A 16249-nucleotide genomic window follows, 5' to 3' on the forward strand; every position below is an offset into this window, starting at 1 on the left:
AGATTTGCAATTTATACATATTTTCTCATATTGTACCTTTTATTTTAATTACAGTAGCACGTTACAAAGTTTCCTTTGCACATACTACTGTAACAACATTGTGATTCCTCCAAAGAGCAGACATACAGTAGTGCTTCAGTGATGGGTTTCCCAGGGAAGTTATGCACTGTTTTAAGAGAAAGATGTGGTATGTCACAGCTAGGCCCCACATGACCTGCAAACATTCCACTCAGAGCTGAGCAGCCTTTGAATGAAGAACAACTGACTGGATTGGAGAATAAGGACTATAAGGTAAATTCAATTTAAGTGAATTAGTCCAATATATTTATAATTTATAATAAATGTATAATTGATATGCCGATGATGTGTCGGTCTTTTCCCCCTTGAGTATGCACATTCACGTCATTGTTTAAATTCACTACTGCCCTAGATTACACTGCAGGACTTTCACAGGGGATTATAGCCAGTGACCTCACATTACCCGATGATGACTGCTGCTTTCAGTCTCACTCTATTCACCAGCCATAATCCATAGATTACTCAATCCTGCCTCGATTCCCTCCTCCTACGCCATGCATGCACACATGCAGTATGGGAAACAGGAACGGATACACAGACACGCACTCAAACCCTAGAGAGAAAGACAGATACAGAGAGCAGGAATGAGCAATTGAGTTATTATAGAATCAAGATCGGTATAGTTTGTAGATCTTCCATTTACATATATATTTTTAAATATATAATATAATATATTTGAAACATTATATAAACAACACTTGTCTTGTATGGGAATGGGAGTCCCTTGCAGACAATATTTTCAGGGAACATCTTCCCTGCAGGCCATGCATAATTTGGTGGTCCTTGACATGAGTGTTTACATGTGTCCTTGACACACACACACACACACACACACACACACACACACACGCACACGCATATGTGTGAGAGAGAGGGAGAGAAAGAGAGTACACATGAACAGACAAATCAGTGGACAAGAGAGAAAGAGACAGAGTGAGAGAGAGACAGAGTGAGAGAGTGCAAATGAACAGACAAATCAGTGGACTACATTTCATCAGTATGACTTGGTAGCTTTCCGCAAGCAGGTTTATTACAAATATGTTACAGTAATCATTTCAGCTCTACCAAAATTAATCATACACTGACATGGATGCACTAAAGAATGTCTACTTAGGGCTGGAGTGTCACATCTTCAAGGTCAATATGCGCATGATGCCGTGAACCGATCAAAGAAAGAAGGGGGGGGGGGGGGGGGGGCTGCATTTGCCGAGGACTGCAAAGCTAAACAATAAAGGGATTTCTGCGTGAAATTGCCTTCAGTAGTGTTTGTTATTTTTGCAGCGTTTACTAGACTTTACTAGTATGTATTGCCCTTTAAATGCACGTCGGGTGTATATCATATAATTTTAAATACAGTTAAATGCAGTGCTTCTCAGGGAACCACGATGCACCACCTACCCCACACATTAGCATTACAGACATGATTACAGTACATTCAGTGATGCCCGATTCATGCTCCGTCATTATGACGACGCAGAAATCAGGCTTCTTTTTAGAGTGCAACCCTATGCACACTGTCATTCATTAGTGTTCAAATGTTTTACCGTACAGTGTTTTTCTCCCAAGTTCTGCTCTTTCCTTCGTATTTTTCAAACCTCTTCAGGTTTCGCTTCAATAAAATAAAGTAATACCAAACTTGACATTATTCACAAATAAAATACATTAAGACAAATACACAAGGCCAATGACATCCCATTCTCACATAATATTAAACCATATTTTCTCTCAACAGAATATTTTACATCTTCATGGACAATTTAAATAACACTCAACATGTTTGCAGTCTTTTAAGTTCATCAGTATCTCCAGTCTACTTTTTGTCTTGAGGAGTGACCTTGTGGTTGTTGTTTTTTCCAAGATCACTGATTATCGTTTGGGTCCTTTGGCTAGCTTGCTAGTGGGCGTGCTTCTTCTCTGGGGCGTTGGGATCTTGGAGGGTTTGCCTCCCTGCTGGCGGGTTGGCGTGGAGCGCGGCGTCGCTCGGCTACAGTCTCCGACGGTCTCGGATCCAGCGTCTGAGCACACCGACTGGATGTCTGAGATGTCGAAGTCGGAGGCGTCACTTCCCCTGCGGCTGCTTCCTCTGCTGCCGGCTTTACTTCCTGGTCGACTGTTGTTCTTCCTAGACTCTATGGAAACAGATTACAAGAAATAATTTAGATATTTGTTTCTTTCGTATATTATCAGATGCCAGATGGCCAACTGAGCGTCATGCAGCCACGCCCTCGTCTCCGGTCCTAAGTCGAAAATGCTAGCATCTGAGGGTGTGCTGTATAGGGGGCAGCCTCTGATTATGTGCTCGGCAGTCTGTTCAGGCTCGCCACATTCGCATACCGATAGGCCCCACTTCTTCAGAGATTAGTGAGGTCCATAGATGGCGTGGAATGTCTTCTCATTTTACACCACCCAATAGACCTCTGAACATTTCCCCACCCGGAAATGCAATAGCCATTGTACCCACCCACTTATAGTACCCAGTGCGGTAACCGTTACTACAGTTCTAATAACACATTACAATCTATTGTATTATTTATCAATGGACACATGCCCAATATATGATTTTCTTTCTCTCAAAAAAATACAAAATAAATATGATATCATGATGGTGAGAGTTACTCACCTCCTATCGTCTGTGCTCGGGCCTTCATCACAGCAGCGCTGATCAAGGTTCCCTCTTCACTAGACTGGAAGCCTTTTCCTGACAAGTATCCAGGAAGACGTAGTTTGCTGCCCTGAACCGGTGTACTCTGCAAGACACAGAGCTTCCATTACTTTCATATGATACCAATGGCAGTCGCTTGGTTCAACATGAAAGAAGAATCATTCCTTCATGGCAAAAGTATGTACTGTACTGGAACCCAACTGGAACATTATAAACACCTTGATTGCAACCGTTTTTTTTATTTTTTAAGGGATATTTCACTTTCAAACATGTTTGGGGTAATTTTACAGTCTACTTGGGCTTCTGGGAAGACACCAAAGACAGTTTTTAAGTTGCTTGATTCAGTATTTAGATTAGATTTGACATTCATTTTAGACTTTAACTTCCTATACACACCCATTGTAACTGCAAACTCCATTTTAACCATGTTAGAAAAACATCTGTCCCATGGTTCTGGTGACTGATATTCTCCTTCTAATAATGTGAGGAGGCCCTGATTTTTTTACCTCCTCCCAAAAAATGCCAGATGAAGGTCTGACCTTGCTGTTTAAATAAAATTATGTAAGTGAAGACAGTGTGCGGGATTCTAGTTTTTTCCTACTCTTCCAGTTTTTCCATTTATCCAAAGCACCTGTCCCTCGTAGGGAAATAAAAAATATTTTGTGTTCACAAAAGAGTAAAATTAACCCAAATATGTTTGAAAGTGAAATATCCCTTTAACCCTCTTCCACAGGCTTTATAATTTCTTCTCATGCACAGTAGTTAACCACTTAACCCGCCAAGATCTGAGTTGGCTCCATCTACACCAAATCTCTATAAGCTCACAGCGCTCCGATCAGCTATTCATTTTAGCTAATGTTCTCCCCAGAACATGAGTGCTGGGGTTCAAGTGGTTAATATCCTCAGCAAATTGATAAGCAATATTAGATGCATTAAAAAATCTCAGTTCATATGCTGTGTTACGGGAACGTTAGTTTATCAGGCAAAGACTTATGGTAGACACTCGGTTAGTACTTGATAATGTTAGTGCTTACCGATCCAACTGAAATCTCTATGCAGTACCACGCAACCCCTGAAACAACTTTGTAATGTCTGTCGTCATCAGACGAAACACGGAACTTTCACCCTATTTTGTGTATGTCATTCTATTTATATTATTTAAATGTAAATTTGTGTACTTTTTTTTTTACTTTTCAAAAAGAAAAAAATATATTTTTTTAATCTTTCAAATGATTTAATTTTAATAGCTAAAACAGCCAATCTAAAAACTCTCGACGCGTCGCATTGTGAGCATGATAGATCGGCTATTATTCCTGTTCGAAGTACATAGGGCTTAGTGTGGTTAATATCTGTCATCGCAGAGCAAATGTGGAAAATGAAATGAAGCACGACGATGACATATCAGTTGTTTACAGAGGTGCGTTGGATTTCAGCTGGCTGGAAGGAGGCAGTTGTTAGGTAAGACATTGGCAGTTTCCCACATGACGTTTTATTCTTTGTTCACTATACCTCAGAGGATGAACCCTGGCTCTCAAAGGAGTCTGACGATTTAAGAGGACTGGAGGGTTTGCTGTTTGTAAGCCATGGCTTATCATAATTGCGGCTTATTGGTTGGGAAGTCTGAGGAACAACGGCAAATCAAAACACACAGACAAGGATTCACATGGAGAAATTGAAAGGGACATGAAACCCAACAGTAAGCTGAGTCTGTAGTTTATTCTCTGGTTTTCGGTAAAAAAAAACTATAGTTTAGATTAGAAACACTGCAGCCTAGTTCGCAATGCAACCGCAGCTAAAACAAAAAAGCCACTTAAACCCTAATATTGACCGGAGTTCTCCTATTTTGGCCCTAGATCAGCTAGCCCTAACAAGCAAAGGCAATAGACAATAATGCCACACCTAAATTTAATATATCCCTTATTATGTTAGCTGCAGCCTGTCATGTTTTTTCTCTACCATAGTTTTTAACCTGACGCGGAAAACAAACTACAAAATCTGCCATAGGGTTTCATCCCCCTTAAAGAATACAAAATAAAATAAAAACTACAGGAAGTGAAGGAACATGAACTACAACACAGAAAACCACAACAAAATGAAACGAGGAGGACAAACAGAAACAATTAAAGGAAAACATGGTTGGGAATATTGGTGTGTATGACTGATGACTTATGACTTGGCGCCTGCAGTCTTGAAACCACAACATACAGTAACTTGCTTCAGAGTGGAATAATGACTTACTTTGGGGGTACTGGTCACCACTGGGTTCGCCGGGGGTGCAGTGCAGCTGTGGCTGGAGTTGGACCTGGTCGGCGAGCATCCTCTGGACGACGGCCGTGACCTTCGACCCCGGTAGCGGAAGCTCGCCATCACCTGTGTGGTTCCTTCTGGGACGATGAACTTTTCCCGCAGCTCCATGTTGGTTCTGCCTTTAGCTAAGAGATGATATTCAGAATTAATACTATTTTGTAATAACTAACAGTTAGAAACACACTACAGTTTGAATGGATGTGGATGGACAGCCAAGTTCTGCTTCATATAAAGCTGGGTATTTAGAATGAATAAAAACAAATGTGGGTAAAGCCTGGGTTATACTTAGTTGCGCAAGCGTTGCGAGCTTGTAGATTGGCTATTGTTGGTGCGCAACTAAGGATAACCCAGGTTTTACTGATAATGTGGGATTATGCAAATAATGAAACACAGTGAATGGTAAAACACATGCAGTTTCATTCTAACAGAATGCCATCAACACATGGCTGCAGCTGTGTAGCACATTAAACATCAACCAAAACAAGCAATGCTGCTTTGTTTGGTTTTGTAAGAGCTTAGAAATCCAAATAAATCGGTGTCCAAATCTACATGATATCGTTGAGAACAGAATGGAAAATGCTATTTGCAGGAGGAAACAGTCAGATATGACATCACAAAATAATCATCGTTCATTACATTACCTCGAATCATCAATCCAATTAATAATCATTGCAGATTGTGAGTGACATTTCAATTATTATTATTTTTTTAACTCCTTGCCGAAGCAACTTGTCATCACCAAAAAGTGTATACCGGTATTACAACCTTAGTAAGACCTGCAATTTCGTTGAGTCATTTATACCATAAATTATCTTAATAAAACAGTGTGATTGTCAAGCAAAAATGTGAAAACAACACTGCAAAAAGAAGTTGTGCACAGAACTGCTGTGACATGCTGAGTGAGAGGAGAAAGAGAGAGCGAGAGCGAGAGAGAGAGTGTGAGAGTGTGAGTGAGGTTTGGATCCACAGATGTATTGAGCAACTCAACAACATGATGAGACTGAACAGCATGCATGCCATCATATCCACAGTGAAATGCATTTCCACTGTGAATGGACTGGTTTTATGGGAACACCATTCTCTGTGAGATCACAAAACACAAGCACTCATCCGGATGTGCCGACACACATACCACCGTCAGTGGGGTCATGGAGCAAGGACAGAAAGTGTGTGATTTGCCAACCTATAGGAGACTGAGTGATTGAAGAATTTGATTCCGAGCGCAACATTTTGCTCCCGTGGTGATGAACTGGAAGAAATGATATAACACAGAAATGACTTTCGAAATGTTTAGCAAGAAGACACAAAATCACTATTCATTATGAAAGTAGAAACAGAGACGCAGTAATAAACGTACATAACAGAGCCTCACTTATTACCGTTAATCACATATACTGTATGTATGTAATGTAGCGTGTTATCCTCAAAATGGTATCTACAGTGCCTATACCATTGTATTTTATTTGGTTTAACCATAGGAACCGTAGTGCCCCTATTCTTGGGTGAGCAACCAGTGAAAGTAGACAATATCGGAGTTGGGGGACTCCAGTCAATGCAGTACACAAAAAACCATCAAAGGACTATAGTACAACAATACAGTCACCTATATGAAATACAGGTAGATAATAATTAACACATTTCTAGGAAGTGTGTTCTTTTAAGGATCAGAACAAGCTTATGGTTAATGGTTATACAGTATTTACCCTCCTAAAATGTAAACAAGATTAGTTAATAATGAACAGACCATTTCAACTCTTCAACAGTACACATAAAAAAATAAAATACAAATCTGTCTTTAATGGACATAGTGTCATAAATAATGCAATCAACGTTGTTAACCAGGCATGTATTGCAATTTGCACTGAAGCACCTCTGTGTTGCAATGTGAAGTCATCAGTGATGGGAAAAGTACTCACATGTATCAATACCACAATGTAGAAATACTCTGTTACAAGTAAACGTCTTGTATTAAAAATGTATGTGAGTAAAAGTACACAAGTAACGGCATAAAATGTCTTTAAAGTACCAATAGTAAAACTACTCATTGCGCAGAATGTCTCATTTCACAAGTTTTGAAATGTACAAAAATCTTTTGAAAATAGCAAATCGGCTATTTTCAAATGGACAAACTGTATATAGCGCTAAAGTGGTTAATATATGTTTTATAATAATCAAAATCTACAAAGTAGCTAGTAAGCAAAAATGTCAAATAACTGTATTGGAGTAAACGTATAATTTGCCTCTGAGATGTAACGGAGTAGATGTAAGAGTACAGAGAATTGGAATTACTCCATTATATGTAAAAGCATCTGGAAACAGTACAGTACTCCAGTAAATGTACTTGGTTACTTTTTACACCACTGTGTGTTGCAATGTGAAGTCATGACCTTACCTCGGCAAGGATCATTCTTCACCAGGAATTCATCCAGAGCCATCCAGCCTCCCCCCACACGCACCATGACGGTGCTGCGCAAAATACGCACCAGACGGAGCTGTTGGGAGTCTCCGAACTACAGCAGGGAGGGAGGGAGGGAAGGGGGAGCAAGGCAGAGGGCAAAGTTTGAAATGTCACCCCACACACTTGGTTTGTACACCTCACTGTGTCTGGATTGGGAAGCTAGTATGCAAAAAACTTGAAACTAGACTGATTTGGAGCAGTTGATTTTTCATTACTATGATTTAGCTTAGATTTTACAGTATCTATGATACATTATAATGTTTCAGAGGAATTATGTCATTTTCATGCAGGGATGAACAACTTTCAAAGACATTTAGGAATGTAATTTAGGATTTTCTGTTTCTATTGCAGATAGTATGTAGACAGGAGGAGGATTTTGACACAACACCATCAAGTTCATTCTCAAAGACACAAATTACATGAGGGTCAATCCAACTGTTGTTTTTTTTCCTTCTCAATGTGTTTGTGTGAATATAGTGTATAACTGGAAATTATGTGATGTGAAAATCTATTCAGTATTAGTCAAGTGGTACATAAGTATTATGATACAATGATCCAGAACCTAATAAAAGTATAACATAAACCTTTGGTGTAGTCTTAAGGGATTATGGGGGAACTGTAATTTCAACATCATAACATTTGTGTTAATTGGACAAAATATTTAAAAGATTTTAGAGTATATTCTCGATCCAGGTGGCATTGCCCCGAAACCAGTATTTGGCTCCAGTTTATGACTGTAATCTACACACAGGTCCTACAGTAGAGTAGGGTGAGCCTGTTAAGAAAGAACATTAGACTGAAGGCAATTCATCATACCACCAGGGGGCTCTATTGTTATGTTCTTTAGCCTTCACTATCCAAAAAGAGTTAAAGAGGCTTTTGGAATTCTGTATCAATTAGTAATGTTTGAGGCAAACATCAGAGACACTTTGTAAGATAGATAGATATTGGAGGTGAATTGCCAAGTTCATGAGATGAAAGATGAGAGAAGTCAGCCAGTTGGATTTGACTGTGCATTAAGACGACATACAACATCATTACAGCACACGTAACAATCACGGCCGCATGCTTCCTGTCAGAAATGTTCACATCATGACAACAGCACATGGATCAAAACAAACATATCAGGCAGCAATCTCTTGCAACTCCGCAATTAGTTGCACTTAGGAGGAATCATACTGGATATTCAAAGGATGCATTGTCGTTGATGCATGACCAATGCACACCAAGCACAACATATGAGGGATGGCTCTCATCACCAACACCAACGCAAGACATGACCAAACACGGATGACCCTTCCACAGGTGCCTGTTATCTCCCCTGAACTGGTCAGACTTTGAATTCTGTATGATTCTTTTACTAAATGATTAATGCCACTGGTGATTTGCGTGATCAAGAACAGTATGGAGTTTGAATAATGATCTCAAATAAAATAGGCACAAAATAAACAAACAGCTGAAGAATAACTATTTACCAGAATACAGCTTTCCAAAACGTCAACGTGTTGGTGAGGGTTTAGATTTTGATATTCCCTGTTTGCTATTGTCTCATCGCCGATAAAGGAGTCATGTAAGCAGTGAACCCGACCGAACTGTTAAAAGAATGATTTCATTTCATTGTTGGGAAATACAGCATTATAAAAACTAGTGCATATACTGAGTGACACACTACTGGAGTTATTTCACCACTAGCCCAGTCTAGCTCACCAACATCTCCCAGTAACGTTACTACTACTCTTAAACCAGCAAGCTTCAGAAAGCATGTGGCCCAGATCCCCAAACCAGTAATGAATCCTACATTGCAACATGCAATATTGTCAACTCAATAAGCAAATAAACAACGTATTCATAAGAAAAAAAGAAAAGAAAAGGAAAAACACAAGGTTGCCCAACTATTTAAAAAAAAATCACATAAATTAATAGTGTCAGTTACACAAACATATGTCAGCCATTGTAGAGATAAATCATTCCCATGATGTCAAAGCAGCGAAGCCAAGCACACATAAAGCATTGTATTCCAAACTACTGGGCTAAAAATACATGTCATGTTCCTACTTCAAGAGTATTATGTCCTGAAACTCAAAAGCAGATGCAGTAATTAGAAAATACTATTGTGATGCTTTTGTTTGACGCTAGAAAAAGTGATAATTTAACAGTCATCTCAACAAAGGTGATTTGACATTTGTACTGTGTTATACAGCCATTCCTATTATGATTACATTTCATTCATAATATGGCTACAGTAAGTGGCCAGTCTTTGTGAAATATGACATTACATTAATCTTGAGAGCAGTGAACGTGATCATTTTGTTGTGCTTGATCTACTTCTGAGTTCCATTCTGCAAACGTCAGTGAGCGTTAATAGGAAAACAAACATGGTAAAATGAAAATACCAATAAGGCTTGATTAGACACACAACCACGTTAAGAAGACACCAAACAAGTGGGCAGTCACATGTACCTGGTTTCCAAGGTAGAACTGGTGATGTGAGGAATAATACAAACATTTATTAGGTTGTTTTCTCCATGAAGCATTATTGTTGTTCAAAAAACGCTTGCCTTATATTACCCTCACAATGTTTTGAATAATGTAACATTATACTATCAGGTGTATCATGGTGTAAATAAAACATTTGATATGCATCATATTACTATTATTTGTCTGAACATGTGATGCGTCTCTAAGGTTTCAGTGATTTTTTCAGGTAATAATAGCGGGAGGATAGAATGACCTTACCCTGTATTTGTTGGCACCAATTTGTTCTACTTGGAACCGTTTGGGGCATTTGCATTTTGCCACCTGACGTGTAACCTAAAAAAACAACAAGAGAACTTAATTTAGCCGGAATCATGTCGCCTTGCTGCAATTATCAGATCCATTATCTAGGAGCAATTATTTCCATTTCAGGTCAAAGACACTTTACAAGTTTACGTTACCTCGTCCTCGATTTTGTCTGCATCCGTCAGTGGCTTGTAGGCCTCTTTGTTGGGGTGTAGAGCTGCCACAAACTCATAGTAGTCGATGTATCCATCACCATCCCGGTCAAATATGTCTGCAACAGCACTCATCTCCAGGCGACTGGTGGGGAATTCTGGGAAGGGGCAGGAATTAAAGTAATGAGAAGCAGTCAGGCACATTTTTTTTCTTCTTTTTTTTTTTAATCGCATAATTTTGCAACCCATTTCTTTCACCCAGTGTCAATTATCTAATGTAATCCTGGGCGCTACACTTCCTCTGCCAACCTGGGGGGGCAGCGGACTGACCTCATGCTTCCTTCTATGCATGAGGAGTCCAAGCTGCTTCTTTTCACGTGATAGGGGGGAGTTTCCCTGGCCGGACATAGCGTGAGGAAGGAACACGTTATTCTGAGTATTTCCTTTCCCCTCCATCAGGCGCCCCAGCTGGCCAGGGGGAGGTAGTCCACACAGAAAGGCCCTTTCACCAACCCCGCCTCGGGTATGGGCACTGATGACATGGAGGAGGGAACACGCCCCCAGCGCCAACATCGTCCCCAGCGGGTATCGAACCCAGGACCTTCTAGCTGTGAGGCAACAGCAATACCGACTGTGCCACCGTGCCCCCGACACAGGCACATTGTTCTAGATTTGGGTTAGTGTAGTACGGTGCAGTGCAGTACAGTGAAGTGTATAGTTCACATTTTTTGTACCCAATTCAAAATCTCAAGGCACACCTGTATTCATATTCATACAAAAATAAATTGAATTAACTTTACTTACTAGAGGAGAGAATGCCCTCTATGAACTCCTGTCTGGTGACTTTGCCATCCTGATCCTTGTCAATTCGACGGAAGAAGTCCATGACACGGGACTTCTTATGGTTCATCCAGCGCATGTATCGCTTCCTCCACACGTCAAAGTCAAAGTTGGCAAATTCCTTCAACTGGAAGGTCAAAAAGGACAATGTGTCATGAGTCAACGAGACAACTACAGACCTCTCACTATGTGTTTATGAAAATGTGCTTTCATGTACTAAGAAAACGGCATCTTTGCAAAGCATTTCGATGAAATAATACCAATAATAACCAAGTCAGTGATGATGGGTCGATAAATAGGTTTTAATTTGATGAGGGGGCTTGGGACGGGGGAGGGGGCCATGCCTCTGCTTTCCATCTCCACCCTCTGGTCATTTGTATTTATCGGCATGTTTTCTGCTGCTGGTCAGACTGAATTAAATACACGCATTTCCTTTTGGGAAATGTAGACTGATACTTTTTTTATTTCATTTTTCATCTTTGATAATAACTACATTTAAAAATCCTAATTTAAAAACGAGCTAAAATGGCAAAGCTCTCTAAGCATTACATTGTTATGAGCTTGTAGATCTGCTATTTCCGTTATTTGTCATACAACAAGCTTGAGGAGGGATTCTTTACATACAAACGGTAACTAAGTCAATGTTGATGGGTCATGGGGTTTGCTCCATTACCTCCTCCTGTCTGTCCAAGGCGTCGTTGAGCTTACGCCTCCTGTCCAACGCCAGCAGCCACACCTGCTGCCATTTGCTGACCAGTAAGTGGACTCTGGGGTTCTTGGTCTCAATGGGAGCTTGTGTAGACGATGGATACATGGCTTGTGTGCTGGACGAACGTTTTCCTTTAAGTGGAAAAACACAAACCATTATGAGGTAGAACAAGAAGAAGAGAGCACAGCGATAGATTAGAAATTACATCACCCCACACAGTGGCCATAATGGAAAACAAGACAGGATGAGGATGTTTGTGACTCAGTGCTCTAGTCTGGCAGATGGCTCAGGTCATGGTCTTTATGAGGTATTCGCGTGGCACCTACTTCCAGTTCTTCCTTTCTCCAGCACAGGGATGTGCGACTGCATCTGGGGCTCCAACGCTTTCCTCTTGTGTGTTTTGGTGATTATGTCCACATCAGGTTGCTTCCTGGTCATTTCCTCCATGAACATCTGCAGGGTTGTGCAACAATAAGTTTCTAAGTTTGTATTTCATAATGAAGACTTAAACTGTTTATACTTTTTATTTGTATTATTTGCATTATTTGTTAAAGGTCTGTCTATCAATACATGACTATCTGCTGACTGCTGTGTCTACTACAGAAAATGTCCATGGTCCAATGTCCAATTTGAAAAAGCACAGAGGTGGAAAATCATTGCCAAACTTGATTGAGACATTGGACAAAGGTATAGTAGAGAAATTCATCTTTCATCAGCAAATTATTATAATAAAAAGGTATTTTCTGAGACCAAGTTCAAGAAAAAGTCTGCACACCAATATTTCTGGGAGCAGAAAATGGTGTGCGGACTCTTTTGTCTTGAACTATCACTTATATTGATCCGGCACCCAGCATAAGGTTATGGATGTGCGTTTTGGGTTGTTTATCAACCTCCCTCCCTGAGACCAAACCTAACTATGTGAGCATTACTGTAAAAACGACACCCCAGTGATGTCTTCTGTACTGTACCTGATGTTCTTCTATGAGGGCTTTGACCTCCTCCATCTCCTGTGGCAGGAGCTCCTTGTCCTTGTCATTGAGGTTGGTCTCAGCCCACTGCAGCCAGCTCAGCAGCCCCTCCAGAAGCTCCTGCGTGGCAAGCAGCTCAGTGAGGGCCGTAGCCAGACGCTGCTGATGTTGCCTGGCCCAAGCCTGAACCTGGTACACAGAAAAAAAAGAGAACACACATGCACACACAGATCAAAGCTGGGAAGTCCATTCGCTGTGATCAGGCACGCACTAGAAGATGGATTCATCGTCTCCGTTTTTCCAGTATTTGAAAAATCACACCTGTGCGAACTGAGCAGTGCAACTATTCTTTTATTATGATAGGTACAGTTTTATTATTGTTAGTTATACTTTTATTGACAGACAGACATACATACATACGGGGGGCACACGCAGCCAGTCATTGGAGCGGTGTGCACCGCTGAAAAAAACTATATCATCGAAACAAGTGGGTTTTTTAGACAAATGTTTTGTTCTGGGGTCCCTGGCACAAAACATTTTCAGATGCGGGTCCACAGCCAAATCAATTTGGGGGTCCTTGGCACGAAAACTACTGATTTACTACCGATATATATATATACCGTATATTACCAAATAGTAGCCTGCGCGCGCACACACACACACACACACACACACACACACACACACACACACACACACACACACACACACACACACACACACACACACACACACACACACACACACACACACACACACACACACACACACACGAAAACCTTTGAACTTGTTTTAAAACCCATATTGTGCCCATGTTCAACAGGATGAGCAGGGTACAAAGCAGACAGGTGTCAACTGACCTCCTCAAAGCGGGCCTTGATGATGGTGTTCCAGTGTTTGACGGTGGTGATGGAGTCTGGATGGCAGATGGTCAAGATAGCTTCCCCCAGAATGGTTGCTTTGTTCAGGCCCACTCGCTTCTCTTCCAGTTTCTTCATGAATTCCTTCATAATTATTAAAGCAGAAAAACTGAAACGTTACATTTGAGACAGCGTAACCATGAGGCAAAATATTTGTTTCTGTTTTAATATTAGGAAGAAAGGCTATTTTGAACTGGATGAGATCACGGCTAAGAAAAAAGTCTGTCATCAGCATGGAGTATAATATAAGCCATTACTCTACTGGCTAACATGTGAATTTGTAGAATCTGTCAGTGTTCACACTGACAGATTCAGTGTGAACACTTTTCTCGAAATACCTCATGAGAAAAGAATGGAAGCATATTTCACCACATCGTTAAAAAAAGAAAATAATACCCATACGAATCTTTGTTATTTACACTGCTTAAAGTGGTAGAAACTTTGGTTGCATAGCAATCTATCATTAATTCATAAACAACCTCAAATAAAGCAGATTCTGCCAATACACAAAAAACAAGTCCTCCCCCCCCTGCTTTGCTTGCTGGCAGTATCATCATCACTCATGTTACACCGATATTGGTGACCTCTACATTTTGTTTGTGCTAGACAACTTTCGAGAATACAGCCACTTCACGTTCCCCAAATTATGCATGAGGACATCTGTTTGTTTTGTTAATTGATGATAAATCCTCAGTGTACAAATGGAAAAGGGTCCAAGGGTTTTTCTTGCCTTGTGTTGCTCTATCAGTGTTCGGAGGGCGTCTTCCTCATCAGGCAGGTTGCCATGGAAACGCAGGCTCTGCTCCGCCTCCGCGAGCCATTCCAGCAGGATGTGAACGGTGGAATGAAACTCCTCCGCCTGAGATCACAATCACAGTCTGTTCATTGACCAGCCTAGTTCACATACACCAGTGGTTACAAAAGTGGGACTCCCCCCCCAAATTATTTTGGGGGGGGATTCGCCAAAGTAGACATTGAACCTCGCCGCTTAGTCAGCGTGAATTCAGCGTTAACCGTTTCAGCGACAGTGCCAAACGTTTTTGAAAAAACTCATAAAATGGCCGACAATCAGTTCTGGTTCAAACACTACGGTTCACATAATAATGCACATATTGGACATGCAGTACTGTACTGTATCAGTACAAAGTCAGGTGAGGTAACAGACTTCATGCTGTCTCTATTCTGAAAGTGATTATACATTTGGTACGTGTTTTACCTGACAGAGGGCCTGCTCCAGGCGGCTTTGCTTGGACACCGACAGAGTGCACACCGTCTCCCAGCGCGTGCTCAGTTCCTGCATCTGCACTTTGACCCAGGAGGAGTCATCATGGCTGCTCTCAATCAGCTCCCGGGCTGAACGTTTAAGGGCCTGAACACTCACCGTCCTCTTCCCCAACTCTTTCTGGAAGCCCTACCGAACACAAGCACAGCGCATATTATAGTTACATGTATAGGACATCGACTAGTATGGACTAGAGATGTTCATCACGTTGTAGCATTCTACCTTGTGGCTGTCGATGAGGTTGAGAACCAGATCTATGTCTCCATGTACTGGTTGGTCCTCAGCCAGCTGCGGTTCCACTTTATAGAGCCAGTCGATGAGAGCCTGGAGCGCGTCTGTAAACTGTCCCGAGAACAGCAGGGCCTCCTCAAGCTTGTTTTGTCTGGACAAAAGCACAAAACAGTAATAGTTAGCTCAGGGGCGGTTTATTGCATGACACATACCATGCAATTGCATGGAGCCCCGAGTACTTGACATGGGGTCTGTACTTTGTCCCCTCCCCTTTTACATCTAAAGTACACCAAATATCTTTGGCAAAAACTGCCAAACTGATCTACACGCTCACAGCGAGCTCGTAGATCAGCTATTTTTTCAGAATGTTTGCCTATTATGACGTGCCCACAAAAGGGACCAAAAGAGATCATAACAAAACTATAGTGGTATAATATCAACACAGTAGGACAAATAAAAACCAAATCATAAGATGTAAGTAAGGCCTGTGCACACCTCTCCACCGACTTGCCACAGACGGTGTCCCATTTGTCCCTCAGTTCACTCAGCATGTCGTCCAGTTTCTGAGTGTCATCCAGTAGGGACGTCTTGTCCTTCAGGGAGCGTCCTGTTCGAGCGGTGGTGTCATAGACCGAGTGTTTGCTCCCCAGCGCTTTCTGGAATTCCTGTGTGTGTGTGAGAAACATTGTCATTGCACCAGTGCTACTGTCACAATCCATCTGTGAAACATACTATAGCTGACAGACTACACAGCTGTACAGCTGTCAGACATTTGATATTAGTTCACCTAACTAGTGTAATAGGCAAGTGGCATAATCTTACAGTAGGAGCTGTAGACGCTGGCCATGTCCAACAGACAGC

At 41.2% G+C, this 16249-nt stretch overlaps 1 protein-coding gene across 7 annotated transcripts in view; it reads right to left on the minus strand.

The window, feature by feature from the left end:
• Window positions 1-1067: 1067 nt before the first annotated feature.
• The window catches only part of dst (dystonin), a gene marked incomplete at its 5' end in the record, with an annotated part of 146716 nt that continues 131534 nt past the window's right edge, over window positions 1068-16249 (minus strand). For 6 of the 7 annotated variants that reach the window (XM_080781613.1, XM_080781614.1, XM_080781618.1 and 3 more), the window contains 19 exons: window positions 1068-2207; window positions 2699-2825; window positions 4250-4360; window positions 4979-5172; window positions 6180-6296; window positions 7440-7557; window positions 8981-9097; window positions 9966-9983; window positions 10242-10316; window positions 10442-10596; window positions 11243-11405; window positions 11952-12118; window positions 12314-12440; window positions 12956-13144; window positions 13816-13959; window positions 14606-14734; window positions 15092-15286; window positions 15380-15539; window positions 15884-16053. In XM_080781613.1, coding sequence (XP_080637739.1) covers window positions 1945-2207; window positions 2699-2825; window positions 4250-4360; window positions 4979-5172; window positions 6180-6296; window positions 7440-7557; window positions 8981-9097; window positions 9966-9983; window positions 10242-10316; window positions 10442-10596; window positions 11243-11405; window positions 11952-12118; window positions 12314-12440; window positions 12956-13144; window positions 13816-13959; window positions 14606-14734; window positions 15092-15286; window positions 15380-15539; window positions 15884-16053 — 2739 coding nt within the window. In that variant the 3' untranslated portion in view covers window positions 1068-1944. The remainder of the gene's footprint in view (window positions 2208-2698; window positions 2826-4249; window positions 4361-4978; window positions 5173-6179; window positions 6297-7439; window positions 7558-8980; window positions 9098-9965; window positions 9984-10241; window positions 10317-10441; window positions 10597-11242; window positions 11406-11951; window positions 12119-12313; window positions 12441-12955; window positions 13145-13815; window positions 13960-14605; window positions 14735-15091; window positions 15287-15379; window positions 15540-15883; window positions 16054-16249) is intronic. The other variant, XM_080781619.1, reaches the window with a different exon arrangement.

The sequence above is a fragment of the Protomyctophum bolini genome (assembly GCF_963924005.1).
Source record: "Protomyctophum bolini genome assembly, chromosome: 14".
In the NCBI taxonomy this organism is placed as follows: Eukaryota; Metazoa; Chordata; class Actinopteri; order Myctophiformes; family Myctophidae; genus Protomyctophum; species Protomyctophum bolini.